Here is a 21,552-nt window from a genome sequence, read left to right as displayed (position 1 = left end):
CACAATTTATTTTGTTAATTTTCAATTAAAGTAAAAAGACAGCTTTTCCAGCTTGTTTTCCAGCACAGTGAACATAAGCCTAATTCACTAAGTTCTCAATGCTGTTAAAAGATGAGGTAAAGAAAAGACTTGGGAAAGAAAGCAGCTTCAGGACAAAAAGATTAAAAAAAATACAATTTAGCAAAAATACACAAAGAATCTGAGATGATGTTTCCAGTGACAACAACTCAATAAAGATAATTACTGTCTTTAGCACAATGTAACCTTCAATAGTAAACCCTAAACACACCTTTACTTACCAACTATACTTTCATAATACAGTATAAAGTATTTAACACTTAATATTATTGTAATGCCAGAATTTCCCTCCGGGGATAAATAAAGTATTCTATCTTATCTATCTATCTATCTCTATCTTATCTATCTATCTATCTTATGTATCTATATATCTTATTAGACTTAAAGGAACACTCCGCCCATATTCAACCAGCTTTGTATCATTAGAACATCAGTAGTATATCAGAAAACTGTAAACGGTTTTGAAGTCTGTCATTTAATTTGACAGTTATTGAGTGTTAAAGTGTGGACCAGTGACATCACTGGTCCACACTAACTCAAATTAATAACTCATTAACTCAAATCAACTGTCAAACTATTCATCATTCATCTAGTTTGACAGTTATTGAGAGTTGATTTAAGTTAATGAGCTATTAATTTGAGTTAGTGTGGACCAGTGATATCACTGGTCCACACTTTAACACTCAATAACTGTAAAATTAAATGACAGACTTCAAAACAGTTTACAGTTTTCTGATATACTACTGATGTTCTAATGATACAAAGCTGGTTGAAAATGGGCAGAGTGTTCCTTTAAGTATTTAATTCCGATCTTATAAACCACTGCAAAGTATAATGAACTTCTAAATCAAAATAATGCATGTAAAGATTTGCACACCTACAGACTTTGTTTGATGCACATAGAGATATTAAATTCAGTGTTTTATTCTAAAATACTTTAACATGGTTGTCATTTCACATCAAAAGTTGTCAAGCATGTGTCAGGTTATTGTTGAGGTGAAATGCAGTGTGTGAATACGAACACTGCGAAAATCACTTTTGGATCAGGAACTAAACTGATAATTGAAACAAGTGAGTAGAAGCTTTTATATACAACACTTTAAAATCTTATCTTCATGCCATATCTATTGATAGCTTTTAGGATCATATAGGCTTTCCAGTTTTTATCAGTCTTTTACGATCCAACTGTCTCCATCATGGAGGAATATTGTAGAAGTGTCTGTTAGTTAATTACCTCTAACCATATAAGAAACGGAGCGCTAGCTGAAAAGCTTCTTGTGTGGGGCTGTATCCATTTATGAATATTCTTAGTCAAAGTGAATAGTGTGATAAAGTGATGTTAATATTAACATGCTGCTAGCTGCTACAGATGCGTTACAGTAGCTAGTGTGTTAATCAGATGTGTTAACAACAAGACAGTCATGGTTAACTGACCAGGTTAGCTAGCTAACAGGCCGGCATTACCCAAACACAAAATACTCTGATACGATAGATCATTGATGAAATGGTCAGTTCCCAGTCGAAACCTGAAGTGTACTGAAATAGTACTGTAAAATCATCATTATTGTATTCCATTGAACCTCAAAACAGAGCTAAGTGACTGGATCTACATGTAGCCTACAGCAGGTTTTTGTGATAGAGTAAATGTGTGTGTGAATGTCGGATATAAGTTCACTTTTGGAACGGGGATACAATTGCATGTCCAGCCAAGTAAGTTCATGCATCGTCATTAATATTGTATCTGATAATAGTAGTTATAATGACTTAATAGTAATGATAGTAATATAATAATAAAAACAATGTAATAATTTCCAACCTAAAATGTAGAGGTAAGTGATAGAAAGGAACGCAGATTGTGTTAATGAGTCAGTGTAATATGAGTGTACTATATGACAGATGGAACAAACTATTTTGGAATGGAAACTAAACTTATTGTTTCCTCAGGTAAAGTTGATTTATCAATAACATGTAATCTTTTTCTTTAGTATTGTTAAAAAGTTGTCAAGCATGTGTCAGGTTATTGTTGAGGTGAAATGCAGTGTGTGAATATGAACAATGCGAAAATCACTTTTGGATCAGGAACTAAACTGATAATTGAAACAAGTGAGTAGAAGCTTTTATATACAACACTTTGAAATCATCTTTAAAATTCAAACATTATCTTCATGCCACATCTATTGATAGCTTTTAGGATGATATAGGCTTTCCAGTTTTTATCAGTCTTTTACGATCCAACTGTCTCCATCATGGAGGAATATTGTAGAAGTGTCTGTTAGTTAATTACCTCTAACCATATAAGAAACGGAGCGCTAGCTGAAAAGCTTCTTGTGTGGGGCTGTATCCATTTATGAATATTCTAAGTCAAAGTGAATAGTGTGATAAAGTGATGTTAATATTAACATGCTGCTAGCTGCTACAGATGCGTTACAGTAGCTAGTGTGTTAATCAGATGTGTTAACAACAAGACAGTCATGGTTAACTGACCAGGTTAGCTAGCTAACAGGCGGCATTACCCAAACACAAAATACTCTGATACGATAGATCATTGATGAAATGGTCAGTTCCCAGTCGAAACCTGAAGTGTACTGAAATAGTAGTGTAAAATCATCATTATTGTATTCCATTGAACCTCAAAACAGAGCTAAGTGACTGGATCTACATGTAGCCTACAGCAGGTTTTTGTGATAGAGTCAATGTGTGTGTGAATGCCGGATATAAGTTAACTTTTGGAACGGGGATACAATTGCGTGTCCAGCCAAGTAAGTTCATGCATCGTCATTAATATTGTATCTGATAATAGTAGTTATAATGACTTAATAGTAATGATAGTAATATAATAGTAAAAACAATGTAATAATTTCCAACCTAAAATGTAGAGGTAAGTGATAGAAAGGAACGCAGATTGTGTTAATGAGTCAGTGTAATATGAGTGTACTATATGACAGATGGAACAAACTATTTTGGAATGGAAACTAAACTTATTGTTTCCTCAGGTAAAGTTGATTTATCAATAACATGTAATCTTTTTCTTTAGTATTGTTAGGCCTGCACAAAAACTGAAAACTATAATTTTCATATATCGCATTATTACTTCATGGTTATTTCTCAGGGTTTCAAAATTGGGGCATGTTGAGATGATGATGCTTATAATTAAAGATTTATTCCAACATTTAACTTAGAATAGGCTCCTGATTTGAGAAGCTGTCTTCAACAATGTCCCCCAAGAAAATAAACTAAAGAAAGCAGCGTCCCAGGAGTTTGAAATTGAAGTAATCAGTATTGTAAGTTCAATATTTTTCCATTCATTGTGCAGTCCTCCATCCAATATTTACAGTAGAACTTCAACTTCAAATGTCACTGGTCAATTTTTGTTTTGAAAACTATTCAGCCACATGTTTTAATAATTACTGTAAATACAAATGATGAAGGAAGGTAAAACATTTTGATCTGTCAATATGCAGATATCATTTAAAGAGAAACTCCGCACATCTTTCAGGACAGGTGCGTCGGGCAAAGACAAAAAAGTCCGTAATTAGTGAAAAAAGAGTCCCGCACACTGTTAAGTTGCAATCAAATTTGTTTTAATGTGACTTTTCGGTCACCGACCTTTTTCAAACAACATTGTTTTCCTATTGCTGGCTTTTATGAACGGCGGTCAGGCTTGTTTTTTTTTAAATCTGAAACCAGACGCCTCCATTGATTCTCCATGGAATTTGTTAGACTACATTTGTCATTGCCTCGTGCAATAGCAAAATAACACACTGAGCACCAAAATAGGACCCACTGCCAGCGATTTTTTCCCCATTGAGCACATATATCCTTCTAATATTCACATACACAAATACTCAGACTTTTATGTAAAACTATTCCATTTGACGGTAAACAAACAACAACAAATCTACAGCTTTGTATAAATCAGATGGTAAAGATTATTCCACCGAGTTCAACATATTCTTTTTAACTCAAATGTAAACGTGGACTCGAGTAAATACATGTATTCATGAAAATACACTAGAGAAGAATGCCATTATTGTCCCATTTAAAAAATATTATTCATGTTCCTCCAGTCAGTGTTTCTGTTATGAACTGTCTCACTGTGTGAATGATGCGACTGGAAGGTTGATCTTTGGACGTGGAACTGACCTGAGAATACAATCTAGTAAGATTAAACATTTATTTAAGAAAAAAATAAGAACAATATGATCTTGTATAACTCACTAATGAACAATTTACAATAGATGGGGGACTCATTAATTCAATTAATTAACAAATATAACTTCAATGATTGTCATGGGTTTGTATGACTGAATAGTATATGGCCGTACCACCACCCATTTATTGTAAATATATCTCTGATAAAAACATTACAATATGAAGCAGTTTGTATAAGAATTTCTGATTAGCAAGATATCAAAATGTTATCATTTTAATTGCAGTTGCAGCCACTCCTTATTTTCCCTGAAATCATAAAATGCCTCAGTAAAAAGAAGAATAAATCAGTTTTTCTTTTTCACATTTTGGTAAAATAAAAATAAAAATGGTCAGTGAATCGTGATATCACCGTAACATTTTACTTTGACTTAATCTTTGCAATTTTCCTGTTAAATAAATGCATATTGATTTGGGTGCATTAAAGGCAAAGGAAGAGCTTTGATATTAAATTAGTTGAACTCGCCACAAACAAGCAATATAAAATAGTTGTAGTTTCTGATGTGAAAAAGTTCTGAAGAAGACTGGGTTAACGACCAGTCTTCCTGTACTGTGTGACTGGAAGTGGTTTACAAAAAATCCTGTTTGGATCTGGAATTAAACTCATCATTGATCTTTGTGAGTACAAAACTGCTGCACATTGCTGAATAGTGATCTTGACCATGTTTCAGTCGTATTAAATAACCTAAACTTTGTCATATCTGATATAACATATCATTGCTATCGGATGAAAAGCTTGTAACTCCCATTTTAAATGTCATGCTCCTCGGAAAACTACCAGCATTATCAAGCCTTTTAAAAAGCAATTAAATAAACTCAAAATTCTGAGTATATTTCTCAAGTTATCACAGTTACATGTGTTTAGACCATATTTCTCAGTAGCCTATAAATTCAATGAAAATCCTACTGACTGCTCTGTGATAGACACTGCCTCTTGTATAAATATGAAAATATATTAAATTACCCAATAGACAGTTTCAAGATAATATAAAGATATAAGTAACAAGTAGTAGTTTGGTTTAATATCAACTAAACTCAAACAAATGAAATAAACTAGTTTAAAATGTCTGGTTGTATTATTCTGTAGAGTTTAATTAGTTGAGATTGATGGAAATTAGTCCTTTATACACTAACTACACAAATTTGAAATGCGTTGGCATTGTAAGACAAAATCTATTCATTATTTTTTTTGTCAATTCCATAAATGATGACTTCAACTCAGGTTAGAATCACTTAATCAAATGTAATATAAATTTGTGAAACAATGTGCAAATAGACCAAAATATTTGCGAGTGGATATTGTATTGTAGCTGGATCCTCATGAATGAAGGAACCTTCTGTATTTGCAATGAGATCCAACACAGTGTGAATTATGCAACTAGCAAATTTATTTTTGGATCTGGCACAAAGCTGACAGTTCACACCAGTAAGTAACTTTCTCAAATACAAGTCCATGCTACATGTAACTTAAAACAAAATCTACATTTGTTTATCAGAATACTCTGTATTGCAGCTTCAGGTCATTTGGGAAACTGATTTCCCATTAATGTAATAAAAGTTACTATTAATGTAATACATTTTCTTATGTTAAAGGAACACTCCGCCCATTTTCAACCAGCTTTATATCATTAGAACATCAGTAGTATATCAGAAAACTGTAAACTGTTTTGAAGTCTGTCATTTAATTTGACAGTTATTGAGTCCACACTAACTCAAATTAATAACTCATTAACTCAAATCAACTCTCAATAACTGTCAAACTATTCATCATTCATCTAGTTTGACAGTTATTGAGAGTTGATTTGAGTTAATTAGTTATTAATTTGAGTTAGTGTGGACCAGTGATGTCACTGGTCCACACTTTAACACTCAATAACTGTCAAACTAAATGACAGACTTCAAAACGGTTTACAGTTTTCTGATATACTACTGATGTTCTAATGATACAAAGCTGGTTGAAAATGGGCGGAGTGTTCCTTTAACCTGAAAATGATGACATTATTGGATTTTATGACATTACCAGGAATGTTGAAACTCTTGAAATGTAATGTCAGTTTTCAATGATCACCATAGATTCTGATACAGATTGATACCTTTCTCAGATAGCACAATAATTACATTTGCATGACATGAGTTGAATCTTGACAGATTATCAGTTCATGTAGCCTACTATACATTTTCTTAAACTTAAGAGTTCAGCCGTCATTGTTACCAGTAAAGAAAAAGTGAATATATTATTACTTTTACCAAGTTTACGGTTATGACCTGATTAACTGTACATTTACTTTGTTGGTTTATTATCTTAATGGGAAGTTGGTAGGTATTAAGTATCTTATTTAGTTCATGATACGGTCTTATCCAGTGATGGTTTTTGAGCTGGGTGCATGTACAGTGTGAATGATGGGATAAGGAAGATTATCTTTGGCAGAGGAACTAAACTGTCCATAGAATCCAGTAAGAATGATTTAAATGTATTTTGGGATTGATGCATTGCATGTTATTTATATTACGAACATACACCTCACTTCAAACCAGTTCACCAGTTCAAACTATCCCTCATGGTGAAAGTTGACAGTTTGGGCCGTAAAATAAAAATAAAAGATTGACTAGATTAAATTAGATTAAACTGGACAAGAAATGTTACGATTAAATAATATAAGATTAAACTTTGTTAATTCATGTGGGGAAGTTGGGTCATTGTAACAGCAAATAGTAAACGCAGGGGAAAAGAAAATAGAAGCACACAACCAGATTATAAATTAAACAAGCACAGCAACCACCACAATGCAATAATAACAATAAATCAACACATTATCAACATCTCCAGGGATAAAAAATACAAATCACGATTCAATATGGCTATGAGGTTCTTAGTCAAGCTTTCCATGTTGTGTGACTCAGACTGGAGTCCAGAAAATCCTGTTCGGATCGGCCATTAAAGTCACAATAGAAACATGTGAGTCTGGTAGAACAGTAGCCCTGCTTTCATTTTCAGGAGACTCATTTGTCCGTTTAAGGTTAGAAATAACATTTTCAGCTTGAGGTGAGTAACAATTTAATATAGCGACACTAAAAGCCTTGTATCTCCATATATACTGTGTATTCGCTGGGGGGGACACATATTTTCTGATTGACAGTCGTTGACTCGCTGAAATGTATTCAACACAATTTATTTTGTTAATTTTCAATTAAAGTAAAAAGACAGCTTTTCCAGCTTGTTTTCCAGCACAGTGAACATAAACCTAATTCACTAAGTTCTCAATGCTGTTAAAAGATGAGGTAAAGAAAAGACTTGGGAAAGAAAGCAGCTTCAGGACAAAAAGATAAAAAAAATAAAATTTAGCAAAAACACACAAAGAAACTGAGATTATGTTTCCAGTGACAACAACTCAATAAAGATAATTACTGTCTTTAGCACAATGTAACCTTCAATAGTAAACCCTAAACACACCTTTACTTACCAACTATACTTTCATAATACCGTATAAAGTATTTAAGACTTAATATTATTGTAATGCCAGAATTTCCCTCCGGGGATAAATAAAGTATTCTATCTATCTTATCTATCTATCTCTATCTTATCTATCTATCTATCTATGTATCTATATATCTTATTAGACTTAAAGGAACACTCCGCCCATTTTCAACCATCTTTGTATCATTAGAACATCAGTAGTATATCAGGAAACTGTAAACGGTTTTGAAGTCTGTCATTTAATTTGATAGTTATTGAGTGTTAAAGTGTGGACCAGTGACATCACTGGTCCACACTAACTCAAATTAATAACTCATTAACTCAAATCAACTGTCAAACTATTCATCATTCATCTAGTTTGACAGTTATTGAGAGTTGATTTCAGTTAATGAGCTTTAGCTTTAGCTCAGGAGGTAGAGCGGGTCGGCCAATGACGCAAGGGTTGGCGATTCGATCCCCGCTCCCTCCCAGCTGCTGTCGTTGTGTCCTTGGGCAAGACACTTAACCCTCCTTGCTCCGGATGGTGTGTAGGCACCCTGCGTGGTAGCCTGCCGCCATTGGTGTATGAATGGGTGAATGTAGACTATCTACTGATTGTAAAGCGCTTTGGATAAAAGCGCTATATAAATGCAGGCCATTTACCATTTACCATTTGCCATTTATTAATTTGAGTTAGTGTGGACCAGTGATGTCACTGGTCCACAATTTAACACTCAATAACTGTAAAATTAAATGACAGACTTCAAAACAGTTTACAGTTTTCTGATATACTACTGATGTTCTAATGATACAAAGCTGGTTGAAAATGGGCAGAGTGTTCCTTTAAGTATTTAATTCCGATCTTATAAACCACTGCAAAGTATAATGAACTTCTAAATAAAAATAATGCATGTAAAGATTTGCACACCTACAGACTTTGTTTGATGCACATAGAGATATTAAATTCAGTGTTTTATTCTAAAATACTTTAACATGGTTGTCATTTCACATCAAAAGTTGTCAAGCATGTGTCAGGTTATTGTTGAGGTGAAATGCAGTGTGTGAATACGAACAATGTGAAAATCACTTTTGGATCAGGAACTAAACTGATAATTGAAACAAGTGAGTAGAAGCTTTTATATACAACACTTTGAAATCTTATCTTCATGCCATATCTATTGATAGCTTTTAGGATCATATAGGCTTTCCAGTTTTTATCAGTCTTTTACGATCCAACTGTCTCCATCATGGAGGAATATTGTAGAAGTGTCTGTTAGTTAATTACCTCTAACCATATAAGAAACGGAGCGCTAGCTGAAAAGCTTCTTGTGTGGGGCTGTATCCATTTATGAATATTCTAAGTCAAAGTGAATAGTGTGATAAAGTGATGTTAATATTAACATGCTGCTAGCTGCTACAGATGCGTTACAGTAGCTAGTGTGTTAATCAGATGTGTTAACAACAAGACAGTCATGGTTAACTGACCAGGTTAGCTAGCTAACAGGCCGGCATTACCCAAACACAAAATACTCTGATACGATAGATCATTGATGAAATGGTCAGTTCCCAGTCGAAACCTGAAGTGTACTGAAATAGTAGTGTAAAATCATCATTATTGTATTCCATTGAACCTTAAAACAGAGCTAAGTGACTGGATCTACATGTAGCCTACAGCAGGTTTTTGTGATAGAGTCAATGTGTGTGTGAATGTCGGATATAAGTTAACTTTTGGAACGGGGATACAATTGCATGTCCAGCCAAGTAAGTTCATGCATCGTCATTAATATTGTATCTGATAATAGTAGTTATAATGACTTAATAGTAATGATAGTAATATAATAGTAAAAATAATGTAATAATTTCCAACCTAAAATGTAGAGGTAAGTGATAGAAAGCAACGCAGATTGTGTTAATGAGTCAGTGTAATATGAGTGTACTATATGACTGCAGATGGAACAGAAACTATTTTGGAATGGGAACTAAACTTATTGTTTCCTCAGGTATTGGTAGGCCTGCACAAAAACTGAAAACTATAATTTTCATATATCGCATTATTACTTCATGGTTATTTCTCAGGGTTTCAAAATTGGGGCAAGTTGAGATGATGATGCTTATAATTAAAGATGTATTCCAACATTTAACTTAACACATCGTTTCTAACAAATGATGAAGGAATGTAAAACATTTTGTTATGTCAATATGCAGATATCAAAATAATATTTGGTGTTTATTTTTTTTAAACTTTCAGATTATAAAACATTTTGAAGGATCAAGCAATGATTCCACAGTCTCTCTCCCCTATAATTACTTGTTTCTTTACCTAAAGGCAAAGTGCTTCTTTACATTTCACTATTTTGTCTATTTTGTTCTAGTTTGTCTAATAATCACGTTAACTATTACCAAAACCATTACTGGTTTTTGTGCTCTGGCCACTGACTGTGTGAATGCTGCTGGGTATAAAATCTTATTTGGACCTGGAATAAAATTACTGGTACAAACAAGTAAGTTATTAAAAACAGACACATACACACAAGACAGTGGATTACAGTTTTCTTATTAGATGTCTGATGTTATTCAAATTGATAAAACAAATGGCCAACTACACTGTAGTAAAAACAGAAGTCTTTTGTTACAGTCAGCCTCTCTAAACCTGAACAAATATTATAGACTTGTAGAAAAAGGAATTTTCACACTAAATGCCATTGTAACTTTTAAACAACGAAGTAATATTTTGTGACACGGTATGCAGAAAAAATGGCAATGTCACAGCTCCTAAATGTCCAGCTCCTACAAGGTTTATGAATAGGAAGCAACCAAAGGAATGAGAATATTTGGCTATTGTCGGAGAACAATTGATTGTTTTAATATTTATAAAAAATCAATACATTCTAGCTAAAATCACCTATTTTTTGGTTTGTTTTTGATTCACGCACCTTGGAGGAGCTGCAAAGTTGCGACTGTATTTTGATTAATTAATTCATAACACCTATGCCATGCAGGTACCTCTGCAACATGAATTGGTGAAATAATAATCCATATTGATAGCAAACTATTGATAGTAATTCTACGAAAAATTATAAAATCAATACCAAACCTTACTGGCTGCACAAAGTTTTTTGTTTTTGTTGAGAAGCTAATGTCATGTGACAAGTAGAGGGAAAATAACATTTGGCACTCGCATCAAATTAACTGTACAAACAAGTTATGGTTAATATATTTATTACATAACAAATAACTAAACTGAAGTAACTAAAAAGAAGCAGCTACAAGTCTGTAAATGTATGATGACGGATGGCTATTTTTCTAGTTAAAAAATATATATAATTTGATACAAGGAATGTAGACTCTTGTTCAGCATTGGACTATTAAATATCAATTAGAATATTGTATTCACATGCATATTTAGATTGAGATATATAATCAGTTTAATGAACGACACTTCAAGGTGGTATCAGGTTTTTGAAACCGGTTATGATGTTGTGTGAATAACAATAACTTCAAACTCATATTTGGATCTGGGATCAAAGTTATTGTATTGTCAAGTAAGTGCATTGATATAGTTAAAAATGTATCATTTGATTTTGATATGTACTGATACAATTTTAATTTGACATGAAAACTTAAAATTTTATTCCAAATAATCCTGCAGTGATTTCGTATGAACTATGTTTTGCCATAAATGGAATAGTTTAAAATTGTATTTTAAATGCTCAAACTCAATCTCTAAATAAATGTCATTTGTTTTTGTTTTTTAATTTCTTAGTATTCCGAAAACGGCATATTTTTTGTCTAACAAATGTATACTAGACATAACATGTTAAATGTTTCCTATCCTTAAACGTGATAAAAATGAACAATAAAATAACAATAATCATAATTAACTTTAAATGTGAGAGGAATGAGGCAGGGATTTAACCTGTTGCCACTTTTGGTTTTATATTGGCTATTAAATTTGTCATGCTAATTTGCCTGACAACGTATTAAATATAGACCCTAAAATATGTATTTTAGCTTCCGGAGTTTATGAATGTATCAGTAAAAAGGTAAGTTGTTCTGTGTATCAATGACGTTTCTAAAATTAGATTCCACTATGTTGAAATATTTTTCAAAACACCTCAATTAGTCAGTGGTATTTTCCTAGAGTGTTGACCTGTTTTTGCTGCCAGACAAACTGGTGTGTGAATGACTTCAGGATTCTATTTGGATCTGGAATTAAACTAGTTATCCTGCCAAGTAAGTGTAACACTTTATTGGAGGTAATATTTAACTGTAATTCCCAGTTATCCCGTAAGATCAGTTATAAAGGCATGGTAATGTCACAACTCATACTGATACAAGTCAGACTATTGCAAGGTCATTCTGTTTTTGGTCATCAAGATAATAATTTACTTTAAGACATATAACAGACTAAGCAGAGGCCCGCCCATTCAAAATTAATGTGCATAATTGAATTGGCTAAAAGTTTATAACAACCTGAGTCATAATTGACCCCCACCCAAAACAATAACAACACACAAAGACGAACATTACATCTGATTATGTTCCCAAAATGTACATTATTTGGCCTCTAGCTTTGCTAAATTATTTTTTATAGCAACATCTTAAGTGAGAGATAAACACTATAATACTACAATTCATGCAAAAATATTAATTCACTCCTCGAAAAAAAGGTATGTTACATTACATTGTTAGCACTTCATAAGTTCACATTTTAAAATTTGATTATGGACAATTTCATGTCCAAAGATCAACAATGCAGAACCCTAAATGGCAGTAATTGTCCAACACCACAGCAATGTGTGACAGGGCTTGGAGTCAACAAACTCATATTTGGTGTTGGAACTAAACTTTATGTGGAAGAAAGTGAGTTACCCAATGTTTGATATAAATGTTATAGGTCTCATAATGACGGCCATGTTAAGATTGCACCATTTTTGCAACTAGACACTTTGCAGTATGAATAACAACTATAATCAAATCAGATTTGGATCTGATCATTGTGATCTGTACTGAAAGTTAAAAATAAGTTAAATACTGTATATGGGTATCTTCTCATACATTGTCATTTAGCACATACACAGAATTTTATTCAACACAGGATTTACAATATTGTTCTCCGGCCGGACAACCGATTTTTTTGCCACTATTTTTCTACATTTTTCTACTACCGTACATTTATTTTACCAATGAGGTTAGAAATATTTTTCTAGAACAACCTGAGCAAGTGTGTAGCTTTGTGCAAAATATAAAAGTTACAGACAAAAAACATACCATGTACATTAACAAAAATATGTAAGAATTTTAGATTACTTAAGTTTCCAGTGACAATGACTCAACACTTGCTATGCAATGAAGTATTTTCTGTTATTACAGATACTGTTTTAGTACAACTAGAAATATTGCATTCACGTTCATTTCTATGCATGCTTCGTGTGACAATCTTTTTTAAACTTAATTAAAATTGATCAAGAACATTTCTAAAATAAGATTCTACTACGTTGAAATAGGTTTGAAAACCACCAAGTCTGTCAGTTTAATGGGATTTGTCCGGAGCACCCACTGTTGCTGTTTTTGCTGTCAGACAAACCGATGTGTGAATGACAACATCAGGATTGTATTTGGATCTGGAATTAAACTTGTTATCCTGTCAAGTAAGTGTAACACGGTTAGCGATGAAACAATAACCGGTTTTAATCATAACTGTGATAAAATTCCTTACGATAACCGTGATAAAATTCCTTATGATAACCGTAAGCTTTGAAAAACATAGTAAATACTCTCCGTCATCAACCAAAGTTGGCAACCGTCTCCCAGATGCAGACGTGCAGCCTTGGAGAAATGATTTCAGTGAGTGTCAATCCTTTTTGCGTCTGAGTTTTCAATATAAAACTTGGTGCAATGATTTCTGAGTGTATTAGTACAATTGGTTGGCTCCCGGCCCCCAGGGAAGGCGCGCCTCACACTTTGAAAACCACCAAATATTTCATCCAATTAGTTAGCAAAATATGCTTTCGCTTTGCTAGCTGTGCTAAATGAAAATGGTTTTATTGCAATATATTTAATAGAGAGATGAACACTTGAAACAGTAATATCTCCATTTATACAAAATATGACTTCAAAAATACCAGGAGGCTATGTTGCATTACGTTACTAGCACTTAATAAACTTGCCTTTCAAATTTTCCTTATGGAAAAAATTGCTATACAAAGATTAACAAGGCCTAACCACAAAGAGCAGTAATTGTCCAACACCACAGCAATGTGTGACAGGAGTTAACAAAGTCATATTTGCTGATGGAGCTAAACTTTGTTAAAAACGTGAGTTATCTGATGTTTACAAATTAGTATAAAATCTCACAATGACAGTTGTATTTGTTTATTTGTTTATTAAAAAGGATCCCCATTAGCTGACTCCTAAACGAGGGGTCCAAGACAACAACATACTGTACCTGAAAGAGAACATCTCTGCGGTAGAATCCCTGCATTCTGGTCTTTTTTCCTGGTTCAGTTGATTCTCAAAATATTTCACTGCATAACAATGAAATATTCGATGGACAATATCCACCATTTTCAATTACTGACTGTTCAACAGATTCTCACTCCCACGGCGTTTATTTCTGAGGCTTTGTCACATCCCTTTGGCTTTGAATTTACACGCACACGGTTGGGATTAGGCAAAGGTCAGCCACTTGGTTAGGGTTTGGTTATAGGTCAAGGTTAGAAACCGATGCGAATGTGGCGGCCTTTCGAACCCGGTGTTAAAAAGCCGGTGGCCAGTAGCAGGTGCAACCGTGTGCATCTAAAGCCAAAGGGACATGACAAAGCATCGGAAATCGGAAAACCGATGTGTGCGAGTGTTGTAGACTTTACGTTAAGACCGTAGAGGGTGTGCATTTCCAGGCAAAGTATAGGGTTTTATGTTTCGTATCTAATTTAGTTTGCATCTTCTTGCTGTGGTCTCCTCCTAATATTCATTTTGGATGATGAACATCTCACAGGTTATTCCTTTAAGTTGATGAGATTTCTTCTTTGTGTTTTTCAGGGGAAGAAGCAGAGCCGTCGTACTACAAGCTGAGCTCAGGTGACGATGACATCTCGGCCTGCTTGGCCACCGACTTCAGCGGCCTCAATGACACGGATTCACTGTTCAGAGGCAAACCTGAGGCCACGCGGATGAAAGGAGACAAGTTCTACAGCCAGGTGGCCCTGTATGATGAAAAGGAAGACAGTTGCCCTGAATGTAAGTGTCACTAATAATGTAACAATAAACACTGACTGACCAAAACATCTGATTATACCTTCAGCATCATCAAACGCTTTTCATCATCCCAAGTCATTACTCGGTGCAAGTGCTTTCACAGGAAAGCAGAAAAATAAGAAAAATAAGATGAGAGACAAATATCCATTTAAATTCTTAAAAAAAAAAAAGCTCAGAAGAAAAATAAATACATCAAATAAAAATACATACAGGAGAATGACTAAAGCATAAGAGATGGCACAGATTTAAAAGTTGGCAAAAGCAAAACATTGATTTAACTAAAAGATGACACTGAATCAGCATCACAAGCTCCTTCTTAATCATGACTTATTTTCCCTGATATCTTTCAGATGGTGGAGATGTTCAGTGCAGCACAGACTTCGAACCAGGTATGTATTACATCTGATGTAGCTGCTGACTCTGGAACAGCTGTGTTTGTCTGTATTTCATGGTGTGGTGTTGTTTGTGTTTGTATTTCATGGTGGCATTTGCGTTTTCAGATCCGAAGGTGAACTTCCTGTCTCTGACCATCCTGGGCCTCAGGCTGCTCTTCCTGAAGACCATCGTCTTCAACGTGCTGATGACTCTGCGTCTCTGGATCAGCTAAAGTGAGCAGCAAACTCTTCCATCACACATTATGGTCTCCTGCAGACTGTTATCTGGCCCAATCCCATTTTTTCCTTCAGATTTCCCCCCCATTTTCTCCACAATTGTACTTGGCCAATTTCCCCCTGCTGCCCCGGTCACTGCTCCACCTTCTGCCGATGTGGGGAGAGCTGTAGACTAGCACCATGCTTCCTCCAACAGGTGCAGTTGCCAGCCACTTCTTTTCGCTTCTCCGGCAAGATGTAGCACGTGGGTGGATCACGCTATTCCCACCAGTTCCCTTCCGCCCCAAACAGGCCGACCAAAGGAGGCGCTAGTGCAGCGACCAGGACACATACCCCTAATCCGGCTTCCCACCCGCAGACACAGCTAATCGTGCCTGTATGTACGCTCGACCAAGCCGGAGTTAACACGGGGGCGTGAACCTGCGACCCTCCTGTTGGTAGGCAGGGAATCTACCGCTACACTACCCGGACACCCCACCCAATGTCATTTCTTATTTTTACCCCTACCCCCCGTTTTCGAGTGCCGGAGTACTATTTTATTAGCTGCCTGTTTTGCTCAGGAATCCCTGGAAACATGATTCTAACATTATAGCAGGCTAGGAGACTATACATGTTATAGAGGGTTTCCGTCACGTTTCAATAACAGTTACCTGCACATTGCCTGGCTGCATCCCAGGGACGTACAGACTCAGTGCTCGCTTGAGAGAGTCCAGAGCAGAGTCCAGAGCAGCCCATAAATGTTAATATATCTTTGCAAAAAACCATGCAGAAAAAAAGAGGGAGGGATATCTTACAGTAGTTTAATGTAGATGACATCATTGGCAAACACAACACACATTTCAGAAAAATTGCTATTCAGTGTCTCTCCGCTGGCTGGGCGAGCAGCCCCCCTGGCTCCCAGCCTGACAGACTGTCTGGAACTGTGTTCAGAGCAGGCGGGGAGAGGGTGGCTTCATGTGAACATGATGCACTTTTATACATTTTGCTGTAAATCCACCTGCTCCTTCAATTCTCACACATTGTTAAATGTATGCTCTGGGTAATGATATTCCCATAATCGTTGTATACTGATGCATTATTACATTGTTTATTCTACAACATGTGCATGTTACACAAAATGTGGGGAAATGGTAAACGGTCACAGGCATGTTTAGTTAAGGTTAGGGTCAAGTTTAGGCAAATTAAACAACTTGTGTTACAGTAAACCAACTTGGTTAGGTTAGAGAAATACTTTGGCTATGGTTGAATAAGATTTTTTTTTTTTTTTTTTTTTTTATGTGCTTTGAGAACACCGGGAATCGAACTCCGCTCGTCTGCATAGAAAGAAAACAAAAATGCCCATCCTCCACCCTGACCACAACGCCCTTACTGGCCACCATTTTATTTCATGGTCGCACTCCCGTGGCCTTGATTTCAGACGTTGTGGTGTTCTATAGAAGTATATTGGACTACCCTGCATGTTGTGGGTGTTCTATAGAAGTCTATTGGACTACCCTGCATGTTGTGGGTGTTCTATAGAAGTCTATTAGACTACCCTGCATGTTGTGGGTGTTCTATAGAAGTCTATTGGACTACCCTGCATGTTGTGGGAGTTCTATAGAAGTCTATTGGACTACCCTGCATGTTGTGGGTGTTCTATAGAAGTCTATTGGACTACCCTGCATGTTGTGGGAGTTCTATAGAAGTCTATTGGACTACCCTGCATGTTGTGGGTGTTCTATAGAAGTCTATTGGACTACCCTGCATGTTGTGGGAGTTCTATAGAAGTCTAGTGGACTACCCTGCATGTTGTGGGAGTTCTATAGAAGTCTATTGGACTACCCTGCATGTTGTGGGTGTTCTATAGAAGTCTATTAGACTACCCTGCATGTTGTGGTGTTCTATAGAAGTCTAGTGGACTACCCTGCATGTTGTGGGTGTTCTATAGAAGTCTATTAGACTACCCTGCATGTTGTGGGTGTTCTATAGAAGTCTATTGGACTACCCTGCATGTTGTGGGGTTCTATAGAAGTCTATTAGACTACCCTGCATGTTGTGGGAGTTCTATAGAAGTCTATTAGACTACCCTGCATGTTGTGGGTGTTCTATAGAAGTCTATTAGACTACCCTGCATGTTGTGGTGTTCTATAGAAGTCTAGTGGACTACCCTGCATGTTGTGGGAGTTCTATAGAAGTCTATTGGACTACCCTGCATGTTGTGGGTGTTCTATAGAAGTCTATTGGACTACCCTGCATGTTGTGGGGTTCTATAGAAGTCTATTGGACTACGCTGCACGTTGAAAAATGATGAAAAAGGGCTACCCAGTATGTTTGTTACAAAGTGATGCCAAGGCGTCTTGACCAAAACGTCACTATTTGACCAGTTAATTGAGGGGAGAGAACGGGTTGTTCAAAACTGTCAACATGTTTCCATTTTAGTGAGCAAGGTGAAGTTTCTCTGTGAAGATGTCACATTTGTTCATCTTCATCTGTGGAGGATTCTCTTAACTCTAGCTATAAGAAAAGCTACAGTTTGTCGTGTTACATGAAAGAATCTCCTGTGGTTCATCGATCTGAGAAGCCAATCAGAAGAGGTATTTTGATCTGAGAAGCCAATCAGAAGAGGTATTTTGGCCTGGAGGTACGTCGTACCCACAACCAAATGTACTGAGAAGATCACATTTTCCATTCATATTACTGCAACCACCAAATGGGCACATTTACAAGATTTACCTTGAGAAATGGACACATTTAGTGGTGTGTGTGTATATAGTCACCATTTTCCCCACATTTACTGTATTTATACAAACTCATAATATGCTCATATCTGCCACTGCTACAATCTAATTTTCCCCACAGGGATAAAAGTTTCAATAAGTTTCATCTAAGTTTGCAGTTTCATTTGCAGCAGTGTTTTCTGCTGAACTACATAGTGGTTCTGTAATCTCCTGTAATCTCCTATATTTGATTTATTTATTCATATGAAATGATAAAACACCAAATTGCGCAGGTGATAAACAAGGATGTTATTAAAACCTAAAACAGTATAAAATCTGTGAATGTACAGTAAAGGACCTCTGTGTGTGTGCGCACGTGTGCGTGCGCATGTTTGTGTGGCATTTATGAAGTTGGTTGAATGAATGAATGAATCATGAATTAATATTTGTTGCTCTTTGTCTTCCAGATGCACAGCAGAGCTTCTCCAGACGACAGATTCACACCACGTCCTGATTTGGTGAAACGCCAAATCATTTATCATCTTCATTCATTCTTGCATCTGTGTCTCTCAACCATAATATATCTCTCTATATATATATCTGTAATATATCTACTGTACAATATTAGTATAATGGCATAGACAATACAGCCAGTGTTGTAATCAAGTCACTGTATTTCGAGTCCAAGTCAAGTCTTGAGTCTCCAGTGTTCTAGTCCGAGTCTAAGTCCTAGTCACCAAAGAAGAGTCCCCATCAGCCATCACGAGTCCTAGTCCCAGTCTGGAGTTAGGCTACTGAATCGTTGTGTACTTTAGGTGAAACACACATGCAGGAAATGGAATAATGTCATGGTATTAATATTATTAATATAACTCTCAATACTTTATGTCACATTATTAGGCTGTGCTACAAAGTACAAAAAACAGTCTTTATGAAAATAAGTCTGAGTGCTCGTCTCCAACTTCCGAGTCCAAATGCCTGAGTCCAAGTCCTCCTAGTCCATCAGTGCTCAAGTCCAAGTCGAGTCACAAGCCCTGAAAATGTGTCCAGGACTCGGACTCGAGTGCAACACTGTTTTAACCCATTGATACCTGATGCAGCATTTGTGTGTGTATCCCTTTAAGACGGTCTTACACACACAAATGAGGGATATACACGCAAATGCTGCATCAGGTATTGTGTTAATTGTCATTGTTTTGTTCATACTGTTACTGAAGCACATCTGTTGTGTTTTGATTCCTCTGTAGTAAAGTCTGTTTTACTGCCAGTGTAAATATCGCTTCAATTACACAATTATATTTTGCAATCTGCCAAACTTGGTGCACAGTTTGTAATAAGTTGGAAATGGGCTTGTTAGCATATTTGTTCTATCCAGGAACATAGAAACAGTTGAGTTGAAGAGTTGAAGACGCACCACCATTCCATTTTGTTTCCATTGTGTATATCTTACTCCCTGGATTATTACAATGAATCTACTGTACAGATATATCATGTACAGATATATCATGCATGTATAAAGACTGACTTAAGACTGCACTGTGTAATATTTTGCAAATATTCTGTTACAATAAATACTGAAAAAAGAGGCAATGTTATTATTTGTGTTTGTTGCTCATAAACCTGCTTCCCCGGTCTCCATCAAGTGACTCTGCTTCATGCACAAGTGGCCATTTTCTATGACTCAAATGATCGTTCTGTTTACAGTCATATGAGGGAGGGAGGGAGGGAGGGAGGGAGGGAGGTTGACTGTATAGAGAGATAGAACAGATGCAGTGTGTGTGTATATATCTACAGTTAAATTATGACTATTCCTTATTCCAGTTCAATGTCTACAACTAGTTCCTGTAAAAGCAAACTTCAGATATCTGTATGAGAAACCCCCATACACATGATTGGCAAAAGTGACCTCATTTGTCCGAGGAAATATGAGGTGGTGGATCTGAAATGTTTAATTTTGATGAGGACAAATTGAATTATGGATATGTGCAATACATATCCAGTCTAGCTATTAGATCTTCAAACAGCTTGCCGTAGGTGCACACATATTTTCTATGATGCATATATCATTCTGTTTGAGAGAGAGAGAGAGAGAGAGAGGATGTGTGTGGGTGCAGAGAGAGAGAGAGAGAGGATGTGTGTGGGTGCAGAGAGAGAGAGAGACTGTGTGTGGGTGCAGAGAGAGAGTATGTGTGTGTGTGGGTGCAGCAGTGTTTCTCAGCAGAGCGAGGTCCAGGTGAAACACGTCCAGCTCTTACCAGAAATCAAGCAGAGCCACATTTAAAGATTCCATTGTTGATGATTTAAAAGATCAAAGTATAGAACAGAGCTGATAGAAAAACATGAAAAGAACAGACATGGTAATCATCTTTTAGCTATATACTGTAAATGTACTATATTATTCCAAATGCTACAGTACCCACCCAAAGATCCAGACGGACAAACCCGTCTTTATTTGTCACACAGAAACCCAACACATGCATGCATGCAGCCACACACTCACACAGCCATGCTGACAGTCTCTGCTTGTTGAACCCAGACAAGGCAGTGGGCAGCTTACAGCTCCCGGGGACCATTCTCTGTCTTCTTCTTACATGTTTTCAATGGGGCGTTCATGGAGGAGAGCCCAGGAGAGCACCAGGGGAGCACCAGGGGAGCACCAGGAGAGCACCAGGGGAGCACCAGGGGAGCACAGGGGACAACATGCAAACTGCACACAGAAAGGCCCTTTTCACAAGATAAGCCACCATATGCACCGAACGCTACCACTGCACCACCATGCACCACACACATCTCTCCAAACGTACACGCTCTCAAACTAGTAGTCAGCTCTCAAAACACTTTATATTCTACTGTATATTATACTGTGTATGCCCAAACTAATAACACCTCTTTCAAACACACACACACACACGCACGCACACACACACACACACACACACACACACACACACACACACACACACACACACACACACGTAAAACTACACACTAAACACAGAAATGAACGGGTTAGTGAGGAACAAAGTCGCTTCAACAGTAAAACAGTTTTTTGCTTTGTGGTGTGTGATTTATAATGTTCAACCACCCTTCTGCCTCCGTACTGTTTCACATATGCGGATGGAAAGATGTCCCAAAATTGACAAACCTATTACCCACGAAACTGGGAAATATTACATTTATCATTAAATGTATGAATGCAAATATAACTTTTTTACATTTCACAAGATTGCCCAGATGTTTTTGGTTT

At 36.2% G+C, this 21,552-nt stretch overlaps 1 protein-coding gene across 1 annotated transcript in view; it reads left to right on the top strand.

Moving 5' to 3' along the window:
• LOC310797440 (M1-specific T cell receptor alpha chain-like) overlaps positions 1-19,884 on the top strand; it is a 52,926-nt gene extending 33,042 nt beyond the window's left edge. Inside the window, exons 2-5 of the mRNA XM_083659820.1 lie at positions 14,783-14,980; positions 15,349-15,387; positions 15,499-15,606; positions 18,773-19,884. Coding sequence (XP_083515946.1) covers positions 14,783-14,980; positions 15,349-15,387; positions 15,499-15,605 — 344 coding nt within the window. The 3' untranslated portion in view covers position 15,606; positions 18,773-19,884. The remainder of the gene's footprint in view (positions 1-14,782; positions 14,981-15,348; positions 15,388-15,498; positions 15,607-18,772) is intronic.
• The last annotated feature ends 1,668 nt before the right edge of the window (positions 19,885-21,552 follow it).

Source organism: Poromitra crassiceps, assembly GCF_964638095.1.
Source record: "Poromitra crassiceps genome assembly, chromosome: 23".
Classification (NCBI taxonomy): Eukaryota; Metazoa; Chordata; class Actinopteri; order Beryciformes; family Melamphaidae; genus Poromitra; species Poromitra crassiceps.
The sequence above is the reverse complement of the archived record's forward strand: the minus strand, read 5'-3'. Positions and strand labels throughout refer to the sequence as shown.